This window comes from Rattus rattus, chromosome 9, assembly GCF_011064425.1.
Source record: "Rattus rattus isolate New Zealand chromosome 9, Rrattus_CSIRO_v1, whole genome shotgun sequence".
NCBI classification, from domain to species: domain Eukaryota; kingdom Metazoa; phylum Chordata; class Mammalia; order Rodentia; family Muridae; genus Rattus; species Rattus rattus.
The window spans coordinates 90,886,930-90,906,701 of NC_046162.1; the positions used below are offsets into that span (position 1 = coordinate 90,886,930).

Here is a 19,772-nt window from a genome sequence, read left to right on the forward strand (position 1 = left end):
GACTACGCTCATCGTCTCCCTGATTCGACGAGTACATAACATTCGTAATGAACATACTGAAATAATACCATGAGCGGTGTTAGTAACCAGTAACACAGCAACTGGGAGTTCACTGTTAACTGCTTTGTTCTATTAAAGTCTGATGTATAAACTAGGTCGCAGTTACTTACTGATTGAAACAACTTATACAGTATGCTTTTCATTTTAAAGCAAAACATGCTAGATTACAGCAATTTATCTCAAGTAATCAATTCCTCTTAGTTATTTTTGGCTTCTAGATACAGTTTCATGAGACATTCTAACAAAAAGCCTCTTTACCTTTTAAGAGGTGTCCAACTAGTGCAAAGTTAAAATTAGAGTTGAAATTGAGTCCAACAAAGTGATCCATTTGCTTGCAGTGCCATTCCAGAGGATTCCGGATTGCCATAAATACTTCTTCCGGACTCTATTAAAAACAATCAGGAGATAGATAGTTGGTGGAGTTCACACAGAAATTTCCCTTTTCATTTTCTAGTACTAGAAGCCCAAGCCTACTTTATATTCTTGGCTCAGATGTTTTGCCTAAAAAACTCACATTTTTACTCGTGTTGAACAGCTCTGACATGCTAAGTATCAGAGAAATTATTTTTGGATAACAGAAACCCCTACAAGAACATTTAAGCTACTATAAATGAACTGGTTAAGACAGTAAAAAAGATAAGTAATATAGTGGATAACACAAATCGTTTTAATTTACATCATGGTGTGTGTGTGTGTGTGTGTGTGTGTGTGTGTGTGTGTGTGTGTGTGTGTGAGAGAGAGAGAGAGAGAGAAAGAGAGAGAGAGAGAGAGAGAGAGAGTGATGGGGGTCAGGAGGTCCTGGGATTAACCCCAGGGCCTTATGCATGCTAGGCAAGCACTCCTACTGCTGAGCTATATCTGCAGCCCTAAAATACACAATTTATAACTATTGTTCTGGTCTTTGGAAATGGATCTCATCTATCCCAGGCTGGCCGTGAACCTGCTACACTGGCTAACTCCTGATTCTCTGTCTATACCTCTCAAGTGCTAAGATTACAGCCACTAACCAAATGCCCAGCTCCATGTGTCTGCTGATATCATATAGGGATGCACTATGTTGCTTACACACTATGATGCCTTCTGCTGCAGCCTCTCACGGAGCAGGACCTAAATAATAGTACATACTATTATTCTAACTCCACCATCCCAGAGAACAGTCTGCTGTTTTTAATAAGCTTTATTAACTCTAATGTAAAGGAAAGAAAGAAAATGCTCTTAAGATATTTATTTTATTTGTAAATTTTTTAAAGATTTATTTATATATATGAGTACATTGTAGCTGTCTTGGGACACACCGGAAGTGGGCATCAGATCTCATTACAGATGGTTGTGAGCCACCATGTGGTTGCTGGGAATTGAACTCAGGACCTCTGGAAGAGCAGTCAATGCTCTTAATCGCTGAGCCATCTCTCCAGCCCATTTGTACACATTCTTAACATACAAACAGCCAACAGCTAGCCATCACTTGCAACTACCATTATCTCAATCAACTCCAGAGCAGAGTTATGAAGTTAGTAGAGAAGGAGCTGGCTCAGAACCAGACATATTCCAGCCACTTCTTTACTCCTTTCCATTTTGTGAACAGAGGTCTGACTGATAAACTTCAAGGCATCTTCTACCTATAACTTAGTTTCACATTTCTTAGACTTGCAGCTGTTTTGGGTCTATATCACATTATATACATGAGCAAGTACTTTAGGGACTGGAGAGATGGTACAGTAGTTAAGAGCACTTGCTCTTGCAGAGGACCTGAGAACACTTCCCAGAACTCCTATATGGCAGTTCACAATCACTGCCAGTTCCAGATCATTGACCCCTTCGTCTAACCTCAGGGGCACCAGGCACACATGATACACATATGATATACATACAGGGAAACATTCTATATAAAAAACAAGTACTTTAGACCAGGTGTCTTCACACTCAGGCCACGTTCTGTTTCCACATAGTGAGCTCAGTTCATTTCAAGAAAATTTCAAATGTGTGCACATGTGTACATACATGTTCTTCAAAACAACATTCTCTTTTCTCTTAAGCTGCTTCCATTTTTCTCCAAAACAAAAGGAATTCACTTTGCATTGGCTTTGAAACTACATTTTTTATTTACTGAGCATACATGTGCCTTCACTATGTGAGCCTGGGAACTGAATGTGGGTTGTCAGGTGAGGTGCTAAGTTCCTCTGTTGCTAAGCCATATCACTAGCCCAATTCTGTGCTGCTTCATTTTATCCTCTAGACTCTGAACCGAAATCTAATCCCTACCTACGTTAATCAGTGTGTAGGGGGCTACTAATGGTACACTTTAAAGGGAGACTAGGCAAATGGGGGTGACAATAGAATTAAATACTTAAAAATTGTATGCAGATTCTCTAACTTCCTTATCTGTTACTAATTGTAAAGATTTGTCTTCAAGTACACATTCAATTAAAGTAAGTTTTCTTACTGAATAACTAAGAAATAGTCACACACACACACACACACACACACACACACACACACACACACACACACACACACACACGTTAAAATAAAAATGAACGAGGATGGAGAATGCTCCAACAGAATGACGATGAGCAATCATGAATGCACAGGGTCTGGTGCGGTAGCTATTATTCCTCTTCAGTATTATTTTAAAATAAAAAAAATGTATTTGCTTATTTTATGTGCATGGGTGTCTTGCTTCCATGTGTTCTTGTGCATCAAGCATGTGCAGTGTCCAAGGAGGCCAGAGAGGGCACTAGATTCTGGGACTGGAGTTAGAGATGGTTGTCAACTATGAGCCTTCTTTCCAGCCCTACTTATTACTATTCTCATCACTAACGGTAGGGCACACTGTTCTTGGTTATTTTTATATAGGAACTATGGATTAAATAGTTTACTGAGCTAATAAGGAACTATACTCACAATAAAACACACTATAGTAATATCTAGATTATGGACCTCCTTTGACATCTAAAGAACCATGGAAGACAAGGAAGAGAAGACTCAGTGTGAGCAACGTGGCCTCAGAGGAAGGCTTACTCACCTTGTCATTGAATATCCGGAGACTATCCAAGGTATGCAGATTCTGTTCCAGAAGTGCAGTGCCAGCTGAGTACAAGTTGACTTCATCTAGCTGCAGCACAGCCACAGCAACCCAGAAGAGGGCTTTGTGCAGTGGTGAGTCCTGGAAAAGGAGACACTCCAGGTGAGTGAGGTGAACCAAGACACAGTAAACAGAGCAGGCTACTTCACCAAGTCAATGTGTTTCCTCTCCTTTGGAAAACATGAACACAGGAGCACTTGGCTGTCTCCATGTATCTAATTACAACTACCATGAGCTAGCCAGAGAGCCCGAGCTTCCTCTGGATTTCCCCCAATGCTGGATGTCAAATCCAGTGCCCAGAGTTGGCAGATTCTCTACAGTAGACTGACACCTGCCCCGTGCTGGTTACACTGCACACAGTGTCCAGGCTAACTGCCCTTCTCACGTACTTTCTCCCTTCCCTGGTCACCTGTGTACTGCTTTTACCATGCTGTCACCTAGGAAATGGTCATTTCCGAACTCCTTCCTGGAAGTGTACTGAATGTAATTCTACTCAATCCTTACACTTCTCTCTATCACCTCTCTATGAGGATGGTCTGTTCACCACCCCACTGTCCTGCTTATTTCCAGCTTTAGCTGGAGTCTAGCCTTTCAACCTGTCCCTCTCGTTGGCATAAACTATTATTCATATGTACCCCATGCCTCCCTCCTACCCTTCCCCCTCTCTTGGTAGAGTCTGTACCGAGGGTCTTGTGCATGCTAAGCAAGCACTGTACCTCCAGTTACACCCTAAGCCAGCACACAGACCCCTCTGATGAGCAGAGCACGGTACCTCCAGTTACACCCTAAGACAGCACACAGACCCCTCTGACGAGCAGGTGCACTGCTCCTGGCTTTACATCTCTTCGAACTGATCCCTAACACACACACTGGGTGGTAGTTTACTGACTTTACTTGTTCACATCTCAGCATCCACACCCATCCCAGGCTGCTTATAAACTTTGTTTACTACTTGTGCATCTCTAAACACTACCAGATGCATATATGATACTTTTTCCCCCCCCAGGACAGGGCATTTCTATGCAGCTGTGGCTGTCCTTGAACTTGCTTTGTAGATCAGGCTGGCTTCAAAGTCACAAAGATCACCTGACTCTGCCTCCCAAGTGCTGGGATTAAAGGCTTGCACCACCACCACTCAGCTCAACTAATTCTTATTGGATGAAGAGAGTTAAGAATTTATACCTATCTTTTAGTACAAAGAGAAAAAATATCGTAAACAAGCACAGGAGAAAAGATACTCTATACTTTCTCTGCCTCTACCTCAAACTACTAAAACTTGTGACGCCATTTTGTCTACAGTTTCTTCTTTATATCCTCTTTCCAAATGGCCCTTCCTTTCCCTTTCCTCTCCACCTCACCTCTCTCACCACCTTTCTTTCTCCACCCTACCTCCCTTCCTTTTGAGACAAGTATTCTCTATGTAGCCCTTGCTGTCCTGGGATTTGGTACATTGACCAGGCTGCCTTTTTTTTTTTTTGGTTCTTTTTTTCGGAGCTGGGGACCGAACCCAGGGCCTTGCGCTTCCTAGGCAAGCGCTCTCCCACTGAGCTAAATCCCCAACCCCAAGGCTGCCTTCTTGATAACAGAAATTAACCTGCCTCTACTTCATGAGTGATGGGGTCAAAGAGGTGTGGGCCGCTAGACTAGGCTAGTCCACTATATTTTCTAACTCTTATGACAAGAGGCTCCACTTTGACTATAATTTCTTCTCTGTCACTTCTTTTCAATCCACCTTATTTCCTAAACTCAGTATAAGAAAAGGACATGCAGTGCCATGCTAATAATACCAATACTTACCTTATTAAGAAGCGGCTGTAGTTTGGTCAGTGCAATCACTGTGGCTTCTATCAGAACTTGACTGTTGTAAGTGTCAGGTCCCTTTAAACAACTTTCAAGTGCCTTTTAGGAAAACAGAAATCTTTATTTTACATTTCAATGAAATAAGACATTGTTCATCAATGTATACTGTATACTTATTTTAAAAACATTTCTATATTACATTCTTCTAAGGGCATTATATTAATTATAAATTACATAGCTCTATATTAAGGCTATGAGACTTTCAAAACAGATAGATTTAAGTGTACCTGATTAGATAAGAGGCAAATACACTTTTTAGAAGATATTTTCTTTCTTTTTATTTTTGAGACAAGTTCTTTCAAATATGTAGCTCTGGCTGTCCTGAAACTCACGTAGACCAGGTTGGCCTCAAACCTCATAAAACTGCCTGCCTCTGTATCTACAGTGCTGGGATTAAAGGTGTGTGCAGTAACACTGAACTTAAAGGTAGTTAGATAAGATTTCATTACTTCAAGGAATTGCAGTAAGGAAAAAAGGTTTAAAAGCTTAACAAATACATCTCTAATTACAGTACCAAGACCAATAATTACATTTTAGTATATTTCTAAAAACCCAAAGTATAATTTGTGACTTGGGACAAATATCTGGGAAAAGAGGAATCGGTACCTTGCTAAGGATTCGGATAATCTGCTTTATCTGCCCGTGAGACACACGTTTGCTAATACAGCCAAACACCACAAGAGCTCTTGGCTGCAGGGATGGGTTGTACTGAAATGCAAATCTGCAATTAAAAGAGCCAAGGAACTTATGAAAATCTTTGTGGTATGCACACTATAAATACAAGATGGCTGCTGCTGCAGTAGCTCCACGTTCTACTCAACTGAGGACACACCTTTGAGCCAGTTCCGTCCACTGGTCCAGCCACTTGCACGTTGGAATATCTCTCATACATGCCTGAAAAACAGGATACTCTAAATACACGTGTACACAAATGTTTCTAGGAATATTTAATATTCTCATGTCTATAAGTGATAAAAAACACACTCAAGGGGATGGAGACATGGCTCAGGAGTTAAGAGCACTTGTTCTTACAGAGGATATGGGTTCTGTTCCCAGCATCCATAAAGTGGTTTATATCTGTCTGTAACTTCAGTTCTGGGGAATCTGATGTCCTCTTCTGGATTCTACTCTGACCCTCAGACACCAGGCACACATGTGGTGCAGACACACACACATTCTAAAGTACAATGTGTGCTGTAACAGAATAAACCAGTATTTCTTCTGTATATTACAGAATTATTTTTTTCAGATGAGTTGTTACTACATAGCCCAGGCTGGTTTAGACTCCCCTACATAGACTCAGCTGGCTTCAAACTCACAGAATCCACCTGCCTCTTCCTCCTGTGCCACTATAGCCTTTGTATTTAAATCACTTAAGATATGATTTTAATTTGGTTTCTTGTCATTTTTTTCTTACATACCTCCATGATCTCCAACAAAGCTTCTGTGACTGTTTCCAGGGATGTCAAAGCAAAAGTTTCCCTTTCATAGGAGCCAGGAGAGAACGACCGGTCCCGGTAACTGGAACGGAAGGCAATGACAGCAGCTGACTTGACTTTGCTAATGCCAAACAGTAAGTAAAATTTGGGTAACGAGAACTCTGTCAGACTGAGCCTCAAAACTTGCTTGGTCTCTTCTGTAAATAAAGAAGAAAAACAGTATTTTAATTCTAAAGTGATAATGTTTCCTCTTGAATTCAAGAAGATGTAAATATCATACAAAAATCATTACAACCATTCTCTCTAAATTGAACCCTAGATCTATTAGTGGCTATGACGCAACACTATCGACTGACAATACACTTTTAGGTTATATGATAATTATAAGCATCTGCATGACAAACAAAGCCTTTATTGTAGCTAAGGTGTGCAAGTCATTTTTAATTATTCTTTTGTTTGATAAAATTTCAAATTACTGCTTGTAATCCTGGGGAGTCGGTGCTATTACAGTAAAAAAATCTGTGGCAGTTGGGTAAGGTAGAGCCGAGAAAAGACCTAGGACAGAAAGATGACCTTCTAGGAACTTACCACTAAAATGAAGCTGTGAACAAGTGCACAGAGAGTGAATGATATTAATGACCAATCCATGGGTGGACGCACGAAGGGACAAGGGACCTGTGGCTACTAAGAAGGTGACAACATGGAAGAGATAGGGGAGATGAGCGGCCACATCCAGGGAGTTGTTGAAGGACAGCATCAGCATATAGCGGGCTAAAATGGCAATGTCGTCCCACATAAGATGCTGTTCTAAAGTTGGAGTTGGAGATAAGCAAGTCTTGTCAATTATTTTACACATCCTTCCAATAACCTGCAAAGAAGAACAAGTTTTAAAAACACAAGATTAAAAGTTCCATCACACAAAAAATTGAGGGTGCTGGAGAGATGACTCAGAGGTTAAGAGCACTGGCTGCTCTTATAAGGAGCCTTGGTTCCCAGCACCCACATGGCAGCTCACAACCACCTGCACCTTCAGTCCCAGGGGATCTGAACCCTCTTCTGGTCTCTGCAGACACTGCACACGTGGTGCACTACACATAAAAGAAAAATATGTAAATCTTAAAAAATAAATTCAGGATCCATGAGGTATCTCAGCAGGTTAAGGTGCACATTGTCCAGCCCCATACCTTGGGACCATGGAAGGAGGTAATTGACTCTTACAAGTTATCCTCTGACTTCCTCATGTGTGCGATGGCATATGTGTACACAGACATTCATGTACACATGTTCTCTCTCTCTCTCTCTCTCTCTCTCTCTCCCCTAATCTGTTTAACCTTAGCTAGTTATAGGATAAAAGCTCTCAGATGATAAACAGATATGCTACGGCACAGTCCGTGAGGTTCAGAAGAAGTCCTTACCTTACTTGACACCAGTTTCACATTTCCAGAAGCTAAAGCCACAGCTGTGTCTGCCATCACCTCAGCTTTGATAGACCCCAACCCTCCGGTAGCACTGGTTTTGATGAAACTGTCAAGCACAACATCTAGCAGGTCTGTGATCTGGTGAGACAGGAAAAGCATGTTGCTGTCAAGCATGCTGCCTTTAGTTAAGAAATACTCAAAAGAGCCCAAGTAACGGGCATCCTGTTTTACCCCAGACTTTGAAAGTTCTAGACTTAGAGACCTGTAAAACATCCAGGGAAGGATGAGGGCGCCACTTGGTTCCTTCAGAGTAAGATCAGAATTCATAGTTTAAACATTTCTGCACAGCTATCTTCAGCTGCTCAGACACTAAGTCTGTGCTCTAAGTAACACATGGCCAATCTAATTACTTTAATAAGATCATACAGTCAGAACACTGGCTCCAAACTCATTTAAAATCATGTAGATGCTTTACAACATTGTCTAAGCTAAGGACACTGCTTCTTTAAGTGATTATTTTGAAGGAATAACATGCAACTTCTTGTTAGATTAAGGAAAGTTGTATCATAGCCTATGCTACATCTATAAATGCAAAATGTTCTGAATAACTCCATTAAGAAGCATGACTGAGACCTGTGGTGCATATACATATTTAAACGCTATTTACTAGAAATGACCATAGTATCTACAGCTAAACTCTATACAATTACACGAGGAAGAGAGCTCTGAGACGCATTAACTATGTAATTACAGGGCTGGGTACGTGTCTGCATGCTTCTGAAGGACAGAGCAGTGTGCTCTGTTTAACACGGGCACCAAGAATTACCAGCACAAGAGAGGCAGTAGGTAAGTATCTGTAAATTCAATACCTGCCCAAGGCTCCCCCATATTTTTGCTTGAATAGAAGGGTACATCTGCTTTTCATTTATGGTCATTGTTATGAGTTTATCAAGGATGGCAGTAACCCTTTGTCGTTTGGCGTCATCGTTATGCTTACAAAAACGGACTAGGTTTGACAGCCATGGGGTCATATATTCCAAACAAAGGTGTTTCAATTCAATACCTGTGGAGACAATACTCTATTAGCACAGACAGTCAAGGAGAATGACAATACCTGTGGAGACAATACTCTCTTAGCATAGACAGTCAAGGAGAATGACAAACATTTTCTTTATATGTATGATGAATATGTTATGTACATGTATGTCTGTGTACCACATACTTGCCTGGTGTTCAATAAGGATGGAAAACGGTGTCTGATCCTCTGGGACCAGAGTTATAGACACTGTGAGCCATTACATGGGAAGTGGCAATCGGACCCAGGTTTTCTGAAGGAACAGCCAGTACTTTTTAACTGCTGATCCACCTCTCTAGCCCCAGTAATGATTCAATCATGAAGGAATATAAAAAGGGTAGAAGATAAAAGATTTTTATCTTGATTTAGGCCTAGAAGAACATTTTGATAAGAGGTAAAGACACTAAACTTTGAAAAATAATTTTTTAAATTATTATTTAATAATAATTAAGTATGCCAAGCTAACAGGTATGGCACACACCTTTAATTCCAGCACCCGGAGGCAGCAGCAGGCAGATCTCTGAGTTTGAGGAGGTGGTATTAAGTAAGAGAAGCTGATGGACACTAGAAATGCTTGTAGGCTATGATCTAGAAGATCCTTCCATGATTATTCACTGTCAAAGCTCATCAATCAACATCTGTTCACTTACAGCTGAGCACTTTACTATAATAAGATGTACCTTAGTTTTAAAGCAGCAACAGAAAAACAATGCTATAAACATCTCTGCGTTAATTCTTTTAAAAAGTGTGTGTGGAAGGGTACTTGTGTCCTGGGGAGGTCAGAGGAGAACTCTGTGGGGCTGGCTTCTTTCTTCTACCCTTACATGAATCCCAGGGATTGAAGTCAGGTTGTCAGGCTTGGTGGCATGGGACTTTTCCTACCTTGCCATCTTGCTGGCTCCTTAGCATTAATTTTTTTCAGGAAAGATTAAAAAGTAGAAATATAATGCCAAAAAATATGAATGTAAATGTCTTTAACTTTATTTTTATTTTATTTACTTTTATTTTGTATGTACTGGTGTTTTACCTGCATTTATGTCTGTGAGGATACTGGATCCACTGGAACTGGAGTTATAAATGGTTGTGAGTGCCATGTGGGTGCTGGAAATTGAACCTGGGACCTCTGGAAGAACAACCAGTGCTCTTATCCACTGAGCCAACTCTCCAGACCCAGATGTAAATATTCTCAGGGGTCTAATCAACTTCTAAATGTCTTTCTAGAAACACTGTCCTTGTTTACGATGCTACAGAACCTCAGGATTTAATCTTTAAAAATGTTTTTCAATCTGATACCCACTAAACCATTTCACAATTCTTTCAATATGTATTTTTTTGTTAACAAACTTAAAAAATTCTTTCCTTAGTATTACACTACTGTGTTTCACTTAACTAACCTACAGAGAGCTCCGAACTAAGGTCATTGATCTTTCACATTCAGCCTGAAGCTGTCCCCCAGGTCTAGCTTAGTCACACACTCATTAGTTTTCTTTTTTGTAGGGAGATATTCCAGCATCTCATGAAGCTTTTCCTCCCTTCCCTTCCTCCCTCCCTTCCTCCCTTCCTTCCTTCCCTTCCTTCCTTCCTTCCTTCCTTCCTTCCTTCCTTCCTCCCTCCCTTCCTTCCTCCCTTCCTCCTTCCTCCTCCCTTCCTCCCTTCCTTCCTCCTCCCTTCCTTCCTTCCTTCCTCCCTTCCTTCCTTCCCTTCCTCCCTTCCTCCCTTCCTTCCTTCCTCCCTTCCTTCCTCCCTTCCTCCCTTCCTCCCTCCTCCCTCCTTCCTCCCTTCCTTCCTTCCTTCCTCCCTTCCTTCCTTCCTTCCTTCCTCCTTCCTCCCTCCCTTCCTCCCTCCCTCCCTTCCTCCCTCCCCCCCCCCTCCCCCCCTCCCCCCCTCCCCCCCCCTCCCTCCCCCCCCTCCTCCCCCCCCCCCCCTCCCTCCCTCCCTCCCTCCCTCCCTCCCTCCTTCCTTTCCTTCCTCTCCTTCCTTCCTCCCTTCCTCCCCCCTTCCTCCCTTCCTCCCTCCCCCCTCCCTTCCTTCCTCCCTTCCTTCCTTCCTCCCTTCCTTCCTCCCTCCTTCCTTCCTTCCTTCCTTCCTCCCTTCCTTCCTCCTTCCTTCCTCCTTCCTCCTTCTTCCTTCCCTCCCCTCCCTCCTCCCTTCCTTCCCTCCTTCCCCTTTCTCCTGTGTTTGCTTGTCTCACCCACCCTACTCACATAAAAGCAACTAAGCACCCACTTCTACTATCAATGCTTCTACTCAATCCTCAAATACAGCCAGAGCTTACTTCGGTACGTTTTGTGTAGGTAACCTAAGTTAATTCACTCTCCAATCATTTCTTAAGTGACTTCATCTCTCTAATCAGTTTGTGACACTTCAGCTGTCTGTTTCTCTTAAACAGATCTGTTTACTGATTTTTGAACATTCATGTTTTGGTATCTAGGCCATTATTCTATGTACAGTGAGGAGACATCTATACTATCACATTCTCTCTTTCTTTATAACATTTTCTTAGCTGCTTTTTTTCAATAAAATTTAAAATATTTTGAAAATTTCAAATTCCATGGAATTTCAAACTCTTTGATGGGACTGTATTAAATTTGAAATAGTCTCAGAAGAGCTGTTTGTGCAAGACACAGTCTGTCTGTCCACTCACTCAGGTATCTTCACACATTTATCATTATTAATAACTTTGTACTTTTCTTGTTTCTCCAACGTACACAATCTCTCATCAGCGCTACACTCCTACATCTTCCACTTGATGGGAAAAATAGAACAAAATATATCTACACAGTCTTTTTTCTTTTAACTAATTTACTTTATGTGTACGGTGTTTTGCTCGTATGTTATGTCTGTGCAGTGTGTGCATGCAGTGCCTGAAACATCCAAAAGAAGGCAGCAGATCCCATGGAACCGGCTTCACAGGTGGCTGCCATGTGGGTGGTAGGAATCAAACCAGGGTCCTATGCAAGAGTAACCAGTGCTTTTAACCACAGAGCCATCTCTCCAGCCCCAATCTGATGTAGTCTTGATGAACTGTTAAAGCACTCAATCACCTAATACTGAGATATGAAGAATGTGTTTGAATGCGGAATGCAGGGAAAAGCTGTGTGTATTACAGGAAGGAAAAAATGTCAGGAATGAAGCTGGGCAAAGATCAGCAGCTATGTTAGTACAGGGGATGGAGGTGGACAGATGTTAAAGAGAGTAGATATTAAATTAATGAAATTTATTAAAAACAAACTCAGTACTGACTCTGGATCTGGCATCATCCACTAACAAATGTCCAATAGAAAATCATAGTCCCAAGTCAACCATACAAAAGAGAAGCAAGGAGGTATGTGTAATTCTTGTCTGTGAAAAGAAATGCTCAAGTTCATGGAGTCAAAGTAAAGAAGGAAGTCTTTCCAGCAGCCTACAGGAACGAGGATCCCACTGAGCTCTGATGGGTCTCTGCATTCCGCTGGGATTTTCTTTAGAGTTCCTTTAGTTACAGTGTACCACAGGGGGGAAAAAGCAGTTTTTAAAATGTAAAAATGTAAGTGAAAGATTCCTAGTAAATTCCCAAACAAGAGAGTTTTCTTTGAATTGTCTTAAGAGTCATTCTTAGTATTAAGGAAAGTCATTACTTACTAGATTTGCTAAATCCAGAAATACACTCTTCCAAAAACTCTAAGGTGAGGTGTGGCTCATTGGCTGCAAGCGTTTTACTGATAGAGACAATGAAGAGGGTGTTGTTGGCAGGGATGCATAACCCCGATGTCTCTAGTAACTGACCTTCGATCTTTAAATTAAAGGTACAGGTTAAGGCACACAGGAGGTTATAGGCAGCAGACCTAAGAGGAAACAGGAAGGAGATTGTTTTACATTTTCTTTTTGTTTGTAACTACATTTCCCCCACAACATACAACTCAAGACTTATCACAAAGCATGCTCGATTCTTTTTCAGTGTTATAATTGACTAGAGACAGAATGTATGGCAAGTCCCAAACAGGAGAGCGTGAAAAATTAAATCATAAAATTAGTACCAGAAGAGCCCATGATGTTCCTAAAAGGTGCCAGCCTTCCTAGAAATTTTCATAGGAGCACAAAACAGTGAAGATTTAGGGTCTTGGGTAATCAATAGAAGTAAATGGCTGAATAAAGGCATGCCATGTATTAGTGAGGTCGACACTCTGGTCACAGTTACTCTCTCAGAGATCCAATTGAACAGAGAATGGGAGGTGAGGAGGAGCCTGGTAGTGCACGCCTTTCATGTTGGCACTAGAGAGGCAGTTGCAGGCTACGAATGGGCAACCTGTTCTACATAGAGAGTTCCAGACCAGTCAGGGTTACATAGCGAGAGAACTTTATGCTTTAAGAGGAGGCATCTAGTCAAATAATGTTCGAAGTGTTAAAGAAAGGATATCCTCAGAATGTCTGTGTTCTACAACTGACACTGTAAACCAGAGGTTAAAATCAAAATTAACTCTCGTTAAAGGACGCAGCTGCCTTTTCCATTCCATGACCTTATTCTATGACACACAACCACTGGAACCAATCATGAATTAGCTATGGTCTATTAGAACAGAAAGTATATTATAAATACATACAAATATATTTAAGCAAACTACAAAAGTTAAAAAACACTTGAGCTTTGTGCTACAGCAGCTCACTGTTAGAATGCTTTCCTTACCCGTGTGAGCCCTTGGGTCTATCCCTAGCATTTCAAAATAACGCCCTCCATCCCACCCCCATCCCACTCCTAACAACGAATCTCAGGCTGGGTTTAAAATGCAGCAAAACAAACAGCTGGGCTGCTCGGTGAACTTCCAATTTTCACTACCTCTGAATTTCTGACATGGTGACACAGGAGGAAAACGCTATGGGAATGTAAGTTTGCCCAAAAGTGTTTTATTTTCTCTGGGATGATATCCTTTACCAATGAGTTAAAGCTGTCCACTGGGAAATGATATGGTTTTCACTTAAACTAAGATGGCCATTAGCACTGTTTAACAAAGTTGTCAGAGGCCAAGGCATTGTGGTACAGGCCTGTACTCAGCATTTAGTAGGAAGCTGAGGCAGGAGGATTGTAAAATCCAGGCTAGTGCTTCTAAAACCAAAATACCCAATTGATAAACAATAAAAATGTATTCGGAATTGAAAAGTAAAGACAGGCTTACAGCTCAATTTTCCTAAAACTGAGAACACATATTACTGTTTGTGAGTTTACCTTTCACTGACTTATAAAGTCAGACTATGCTGATTCTATTTTACATTATTTAAGAGTTAGAAAAGCCTGGGCTTCTATAACTTGGATATGTATCAAAGAGCCTTCTAAGATAAAGGAGCAAAGCACACATAAAATTTACCAAGCCATTTGTGAGAGTCTATGAGGCTATGTAAGTTTAAAAAAAAAAATCTGTTGATTATTATCTTTAAAATTTGTTTTTCTTTTTCCTGAGACAGTCTCACTATGTAGCCTTGGCTATCCTATAGTTTGCTATGTAGACCAAGCTGGCCCAGAACTCACACATCCACTCTTGTGTGCCTCCTGAGTGCAGGTATCAAATGCATATGCTACATACCTGATTTACAAATTTTAATTACATTTATTTATTTATTGTATGTGTGTGCATGCATGTGTGTACACATATATGGAGGTCAAAGGACAACTTTGGGGAGTCCCCTTCCTTTCACAATGTTACTCAAACATAGGTTAGGTTGTCAGGCTTGTGATGAGCTCTTTTATCCACTGAGCCACCTTGCTGGACACATTTTTTCCTTCTAAATAAAGGCAAATTTGAAAGCTTAAAAGGCCCAGAATAAATCCTGGGCTATGCTATATCCTAAGAGAGAGTTCCTGAATCTGAGGATTGAGTGTCTCTTATCTAAAATGACCACATTCAGATGTGCTATGGGTTTGAAATAATCACATAGATTTTACAGAATGAGCACCTATGATTAAAAGTTCTGAAGTGGGATTGGGGGTGGTAAAAGTGGCTTTAATTCCTGCAAGTTCTCGGCCAGCCAGAGATAAATAGAGAGGAACCATCTTAATAAACCGATATGTTATAAAGTCTGGACAAAATATGTAAGAAATTTCAGATGCTGGAGCATTTTGGATTTCAGATTAGGGAAGTTCCACCTCTATAAGTAAAAATCTTGACATTTCTAAGATAAATTATCCACACATGGAAAGGAGAGGGAAGAGAAGGGAGGTGGGAACAGGGGGTGGGAACACACCATTTGCTAAGCACAAACCATTGGCCTGTGCTATACTAACTACCCTACCACATATGCTACTGTTAAACCTTTACTTTATAGGTGCATTAGGAAGGCACTGTTAACAATTTTTACCAAAAAGGAGAGTTCAGAACTATGCTGTGTGACAAAATAGCAGTTCCCCCACCCAAACCAAATCTGCTGACTCTACAGGCTGGTAGGACAGATCAAAGCAGATCAGGGCAGATCAGGGTACATAGGGTGGATCACAATACCCTGTGCTCAGGGTAACTTCTTTAAGGGACTGGAGATGGGGCTCAGTGGCTGAGCATATGCATCCTGGGTTTATACTTCAGGAGGGAAAGAGAGAGGGGAAGATGAAGGGGTGGCAAATACCTTTCTTCTCTACTATCTTTTCTCCCTCCTTCCCTCTCTCTTTCTTTCCTTCCTTTTTAAACAGTTTTGAAACCAGAACATGTATTTCAGGGCTGACAGTTGAAACCCTTCATGGACCTGCATCTGAATGTGCAGTAGACAGTGTTTAGGAGCCTCATGCAGGACACCCCCCCCCCCCCGCAGTGCTTTGTGTCAGCGCTTCCCTTACACACAAGCCATCTGGATTTTACTGTGATGTTCTCCAAACAGTAACATTCCTTTTGGTCATGTTGCTTCTGTTGCAGAGGCAAAGGAGAGAGCAACAGAAGATTTCTTTAGAGAATACTACCAAAGTGACACAGGTAGATGCAGTGATGCATTTGATTCACTAAACTTTAGGCCTTCCCTAAACAACGGCACTCTCAGTGATATACTGTTTAATTTGAGGTGAATTTAATAAAGGAAAGAAAATTAAAAAGAAAAAAGGAAGGGTGGGAGAGAAATACCTACCGTAAACTAGGGTCTGAACTGCCCAAATTCAGTAATGCGATATTAAGCAGTGTTCCAGGGACATCTTTTGGTCGAATCTTGGTATGCTGAGGGATGGAGTCAGGCTGTGACAGTTCCCATCGGGTCCTGATATGAATGATAGACTGAACAATGGCTTCACACTCTTGGTGCATAAAGGTCAGCGGTGTGCCTTGGTTTGCAATGGTTAAAGTGAACTGGTTCTCATCAACTAGGCAGATCTCTTCGATTTCAGAAGCATAGTAGATATCATTTAGAAAGACGGATTGCCCCAATACTTTTGTTCTTTCTGCTGAGGTTACCTGAACAGCAGTAGAACCAACCTGAGAAACGGTGTGAGGAAAGAATAGATTATGGTTTCATAGAATTCTCAGAAGCTCCAAAACAAGTACTGAAGGGATAACACCATTCTGGAAAACCATGACCCGATCAACAGAACTACGTCACTAGGTCCTTTCCACTCTGCACACCCAGCTGCTGGGCAGAGTTCAGTCAAGAACTGTCTTCCCTCTCTATACAGCACTTCTTCTGCCTTCACCCGAATTAAGTACTTTAAAAATTAATCTAATTTATGTGTATGCGTGTTTGCCTGCATACATAGCTCTACATCACATGTGTGTCTGGTGTCGTTGGAAGCCAGAAGATCCCTTGGAACTGGAGTTGCGGACAGTTCTGACCCATCATGTGGGCACTGTGAACTGAACCCTGGATCTTTAGAAGAGCAGCCAGTGCTCTTAACCACTGTGCCATCTCTCAGGCCTCATGAGAGTGTCTTGTAAGTGTGCAATTTTCTGCAGGACCACAATAAAGATCGAAATCTTGGTCTTCTCACATCTGGATAGAACTTATATTGAATATGAACTATGAGAACACCTGTAGAGGTCAGAATATAACCTGGTGAGTCAGGAAGGGCAACAAATATTCAAAACAGACCAGAGGTTTACCTTAATAGAAACTTTGGTGTCCTTGTGAGCTAGCTTGAGAGCATTGTGGAAAACCTTTAGATCCTCTTCCAGTGCCAAGGTAGCAGCAGGGAGCTTCTGTTGCTCGTGCTCTATGTGTTCAGCCAGCTTCCCAGGACAGTCGATGAAAATGAGCCTTTTGCTGCCCTTGAGGCCAGTCAGCAGCCGCTCATGGTATTTGGTGTACTCCCTGACCCAGGAGTTACAGTTATAGATATAGACTGCAGACACGTTGTCATAAGCAAAGCCAGGAAAAACAACAAACCACTTAGAGAGGAAGTCTGTTTTAAAGCGATTGCTAGGCCCAGTATGGGTAAGGTCCACTACAATTTCATATGGCTTTGCATAATATGGCTTTAAAGTCAGCAAGACATGGTATATCAGCAAATCCCCATTGATTTGGCCAGTTTTGAACCTAAGGAAGGCAACAAAATGAAGAAAGATCGTTAAGATGTCTGAATGTATAGAATATAAATCTACTCTCTTTTGTCTTACCTTTACTAATTGTGTGTGCATGTAGGTGTGAGCACAAGCACGCATGTGGAAACCAGAAGACAGTACAGCACGCCTGTGGAGGTAAGAGACGTTCCCCTCGCTTCCTACCAGCTATGCTCTGGGATTAGATTTATGCTGTCAGGCTTGCAGTGACAGCAGAGTCACCTGCTGGGCCATCTCCCTGACCACTTTGAAAAATTCTGCTGTTAATTTTTTCATATTTCTAGTTGTGAGTTTAGCCTTTAACAGCTGAGCCATCTCTCTGGTTCTGACTAAATTTTTAAAGAGAACAATGATATGAAACAAGTATAGATTCAAAGTATAGATTTTTTTTGTTTTACATTTTCAAGACTTTGAGAAATAAGGATAAAGAGAGAAGGAACAAATTCTTTAAAAATTATGGCAATAGCAACAAATCTGCCCATCAAGAAAGAAGGAAGCCAGTGGAGTGCTGAAGGAGGCTGGGTGCACCATGCTCCTCAGAGAAGCCAGTGGCTGGAAAAGATGCCCAGAAGCTGTAGCCAATCCACGGAGCTGATCTTGAACAGAAGGTGGCCCAGCAATGAATGCAAAGACTCAACTCAGGACAATGAAGCCAGAGGCCCATTTCATAGGCTAGTTTAAGTTGCGAGAGTTTGAAAGCTTTCTTCCATGTTTATAATTGAGAAGAGACACAGCCCTGGGATTTGTTTGTTCATTTTGTTCTGAAGACAGAATTTCTCTGTGTAGCTCTCTATGCTGGAACTCACTCTGCAAACTCACAGAGATCCAACTCCCTCTGCCTCCTGAATGCTGGGATTAAAGGCCTGCACCACCACTGCTTGGCCCAGGGATTATACATTTATATTTTGGATAGGAAGGAAAAGCTTTCCTCAAAAAAGAAGGAGCTGAGAAATGAAAGGACAGTCTGGGGTCTTGGCCATAATCTGAGTCATAGATAAAATTCTCCCCCTTGGTTAGATTTATCCACAGACTGTTCAGCTGTGTAAGCCAATGTTCCATGTTTTGATTAAACCACATTAGGTCATACACCATGTCCACTTGGCTTGGGTCCTGGAAATCTCACTGGAGCAGTGAAGGAATCAAGAAAGGGCTGACACAAATGCACATGGAACAGGCTGGAGTAACTACTGTACCACTACTGCAGCAAGCCTGACCCTCAGGAAATGTATTAGGTACAGTGAGGCCACGTAGTCTTGACAGGAGATCTCTGTAGGTGAACAGTCTCATCAGGCCTTACTGACCGGGGGAAGGAAGCTAGAATTGCTAATTTTGGCACACTGTGGTCAACTGTTGGTAAACACTCATATTTGCAAACCCTGCCAACAGGAAGGCTTTGCAGTCCCTCTGAGACTCACCATGGGTATTTGTGAACAACAGTAGTGTGTGTGTGTGTGTGTGTGTGTGTGTGTGTGTGTGTGTGTGTGTGTGTATAGCTTTGCCGTTGCCATGGACTGAGGTATTCAATACCACTCATTCTTTAAGACTTGATTTGGTCCTTACACATTCTCCCAGGGTTTCTTTGGCTCCCCACAGCCATATCTTCCTTACAACTGAAAGAACATTAATCAACACAAGTAGGCACAGTAAGGAAGATATCAAGATTACTGTGCTTGACTTTGATCCAAACAACTGTATTAACTCAGGCCCACTGTTCCTTATGCTCCATTATCTCTGAGTTATGATAAATACTTTTATGTAAGAATTTTTAATCTTGTTAAAGAATAAAATGACAAGTTGAATTATTTTTAAAATGAGAGAAATAGTTTAAGATTAAAAGCCCCCCTTACCACTCGAGGCAATTGGGAGAGCTGGTCATGACAGTGGGTGAACTGGCCCTGCCCCTCACTAGCTGCAGCACTTGGGAGAACAGGCCCTGTACCTTACCTGGTCAATATAGTAGAGCTGGCCTCATAGAGAAGGCAGGTGAGCCAGCCCTGAGTGTGTGAGGTAGGACCCAGCCCCTTGCTATCTGCAGCACTTGGGAGAGTGGGCCCTATCCCTCAATAGGGCAGCACAGTGGAGCTGAGCCTGAGGGCATGAGAGTGGGATGGCTGATCCTGCCCCTAGGTGATGGCAGTATTAAGTGGGCTAGCTGGAGCAGTGCTGGAGAGCTTGCCCCAGGTGGTGTGGATAAGGGAGAGCTGGCATGCTGACTAGCTTAGCTACCATCTAGGCCCAGATTCAGAGCTTTGAGTTGGCCCACCCCAAAATCTTTATCATCTGTGAACTGAAGGAGCTCATGAAAAGGCTTGTTGGTCCAGACCTGAAGGATCTCCATAA

At 41.8% G+C, this 19,772-nt stretch overlaps 1 protein-coding gene across 2 annotated transcripts in view; it reads right to left on the bottom strand.

Moving 5' to 3' along the window:
• Nucleotides 1-19,772, bottom strand: part of Nf1 (neurofibromin 1) — a 230,850-nt gene that overhangs the window by 25,857 nt on the left and 185,221 nt on the right. For both annotated transcript variants that reach the window (XM_032911686.1, XM_032911687.1), the window contains 12 exons: nucleotides 16,977-17,409; nucleotides 16,015-16,355; nucleotides 12,559-12,761; nucleotides 8,732-8,925; nucleotides 7,860-8,000; nucleotides 7,033-7,312; nucleotides 6,427-6,641; nucleotides 5,838-5,899; nucleotides 5,612-5,726; nucleotides 4,943-5,044; nucleotides 3,086-3,226; nucleotides 319-445 (listed from right to left, as the gene is read on the bottom strand). In XM_032911686.1, the coding sequence (XP_032767577.1) occupies nucleotides 319-445; nucleotides 3,086-3,226; nucleotides 4,943-5,044; nucleotides 5,612-5,726; nucleotides 5,838-5,899; nucleotides 6,427-6,641; nucleotides 7,033-7,312; nucleotides 7,860-8,000; nucleotides 8,732-8,925; nucleotides 12,559-12,761; nucleotides 16,015-16,355; nucleotides 16,977-17,409 (2,354 nt within the window). The remainder of the gene's footprint in view (nucleotides 1-318; nucleotides 446-3,085; nucleotides 3,227-4,942; nucleotides 5,045-5,611; nucleotides 5,727-5,837; nucleotides 5,900-6,426; nucleotides 6,642-7,032; nucleotides 7,313-7,859; nucleotides 8,001-8,731; nucleotides 8,926-12,558; nucleotides 12,762-16,014; nucleotides 16,356-16,976; nucleotides 17,410-19,772) is intronic.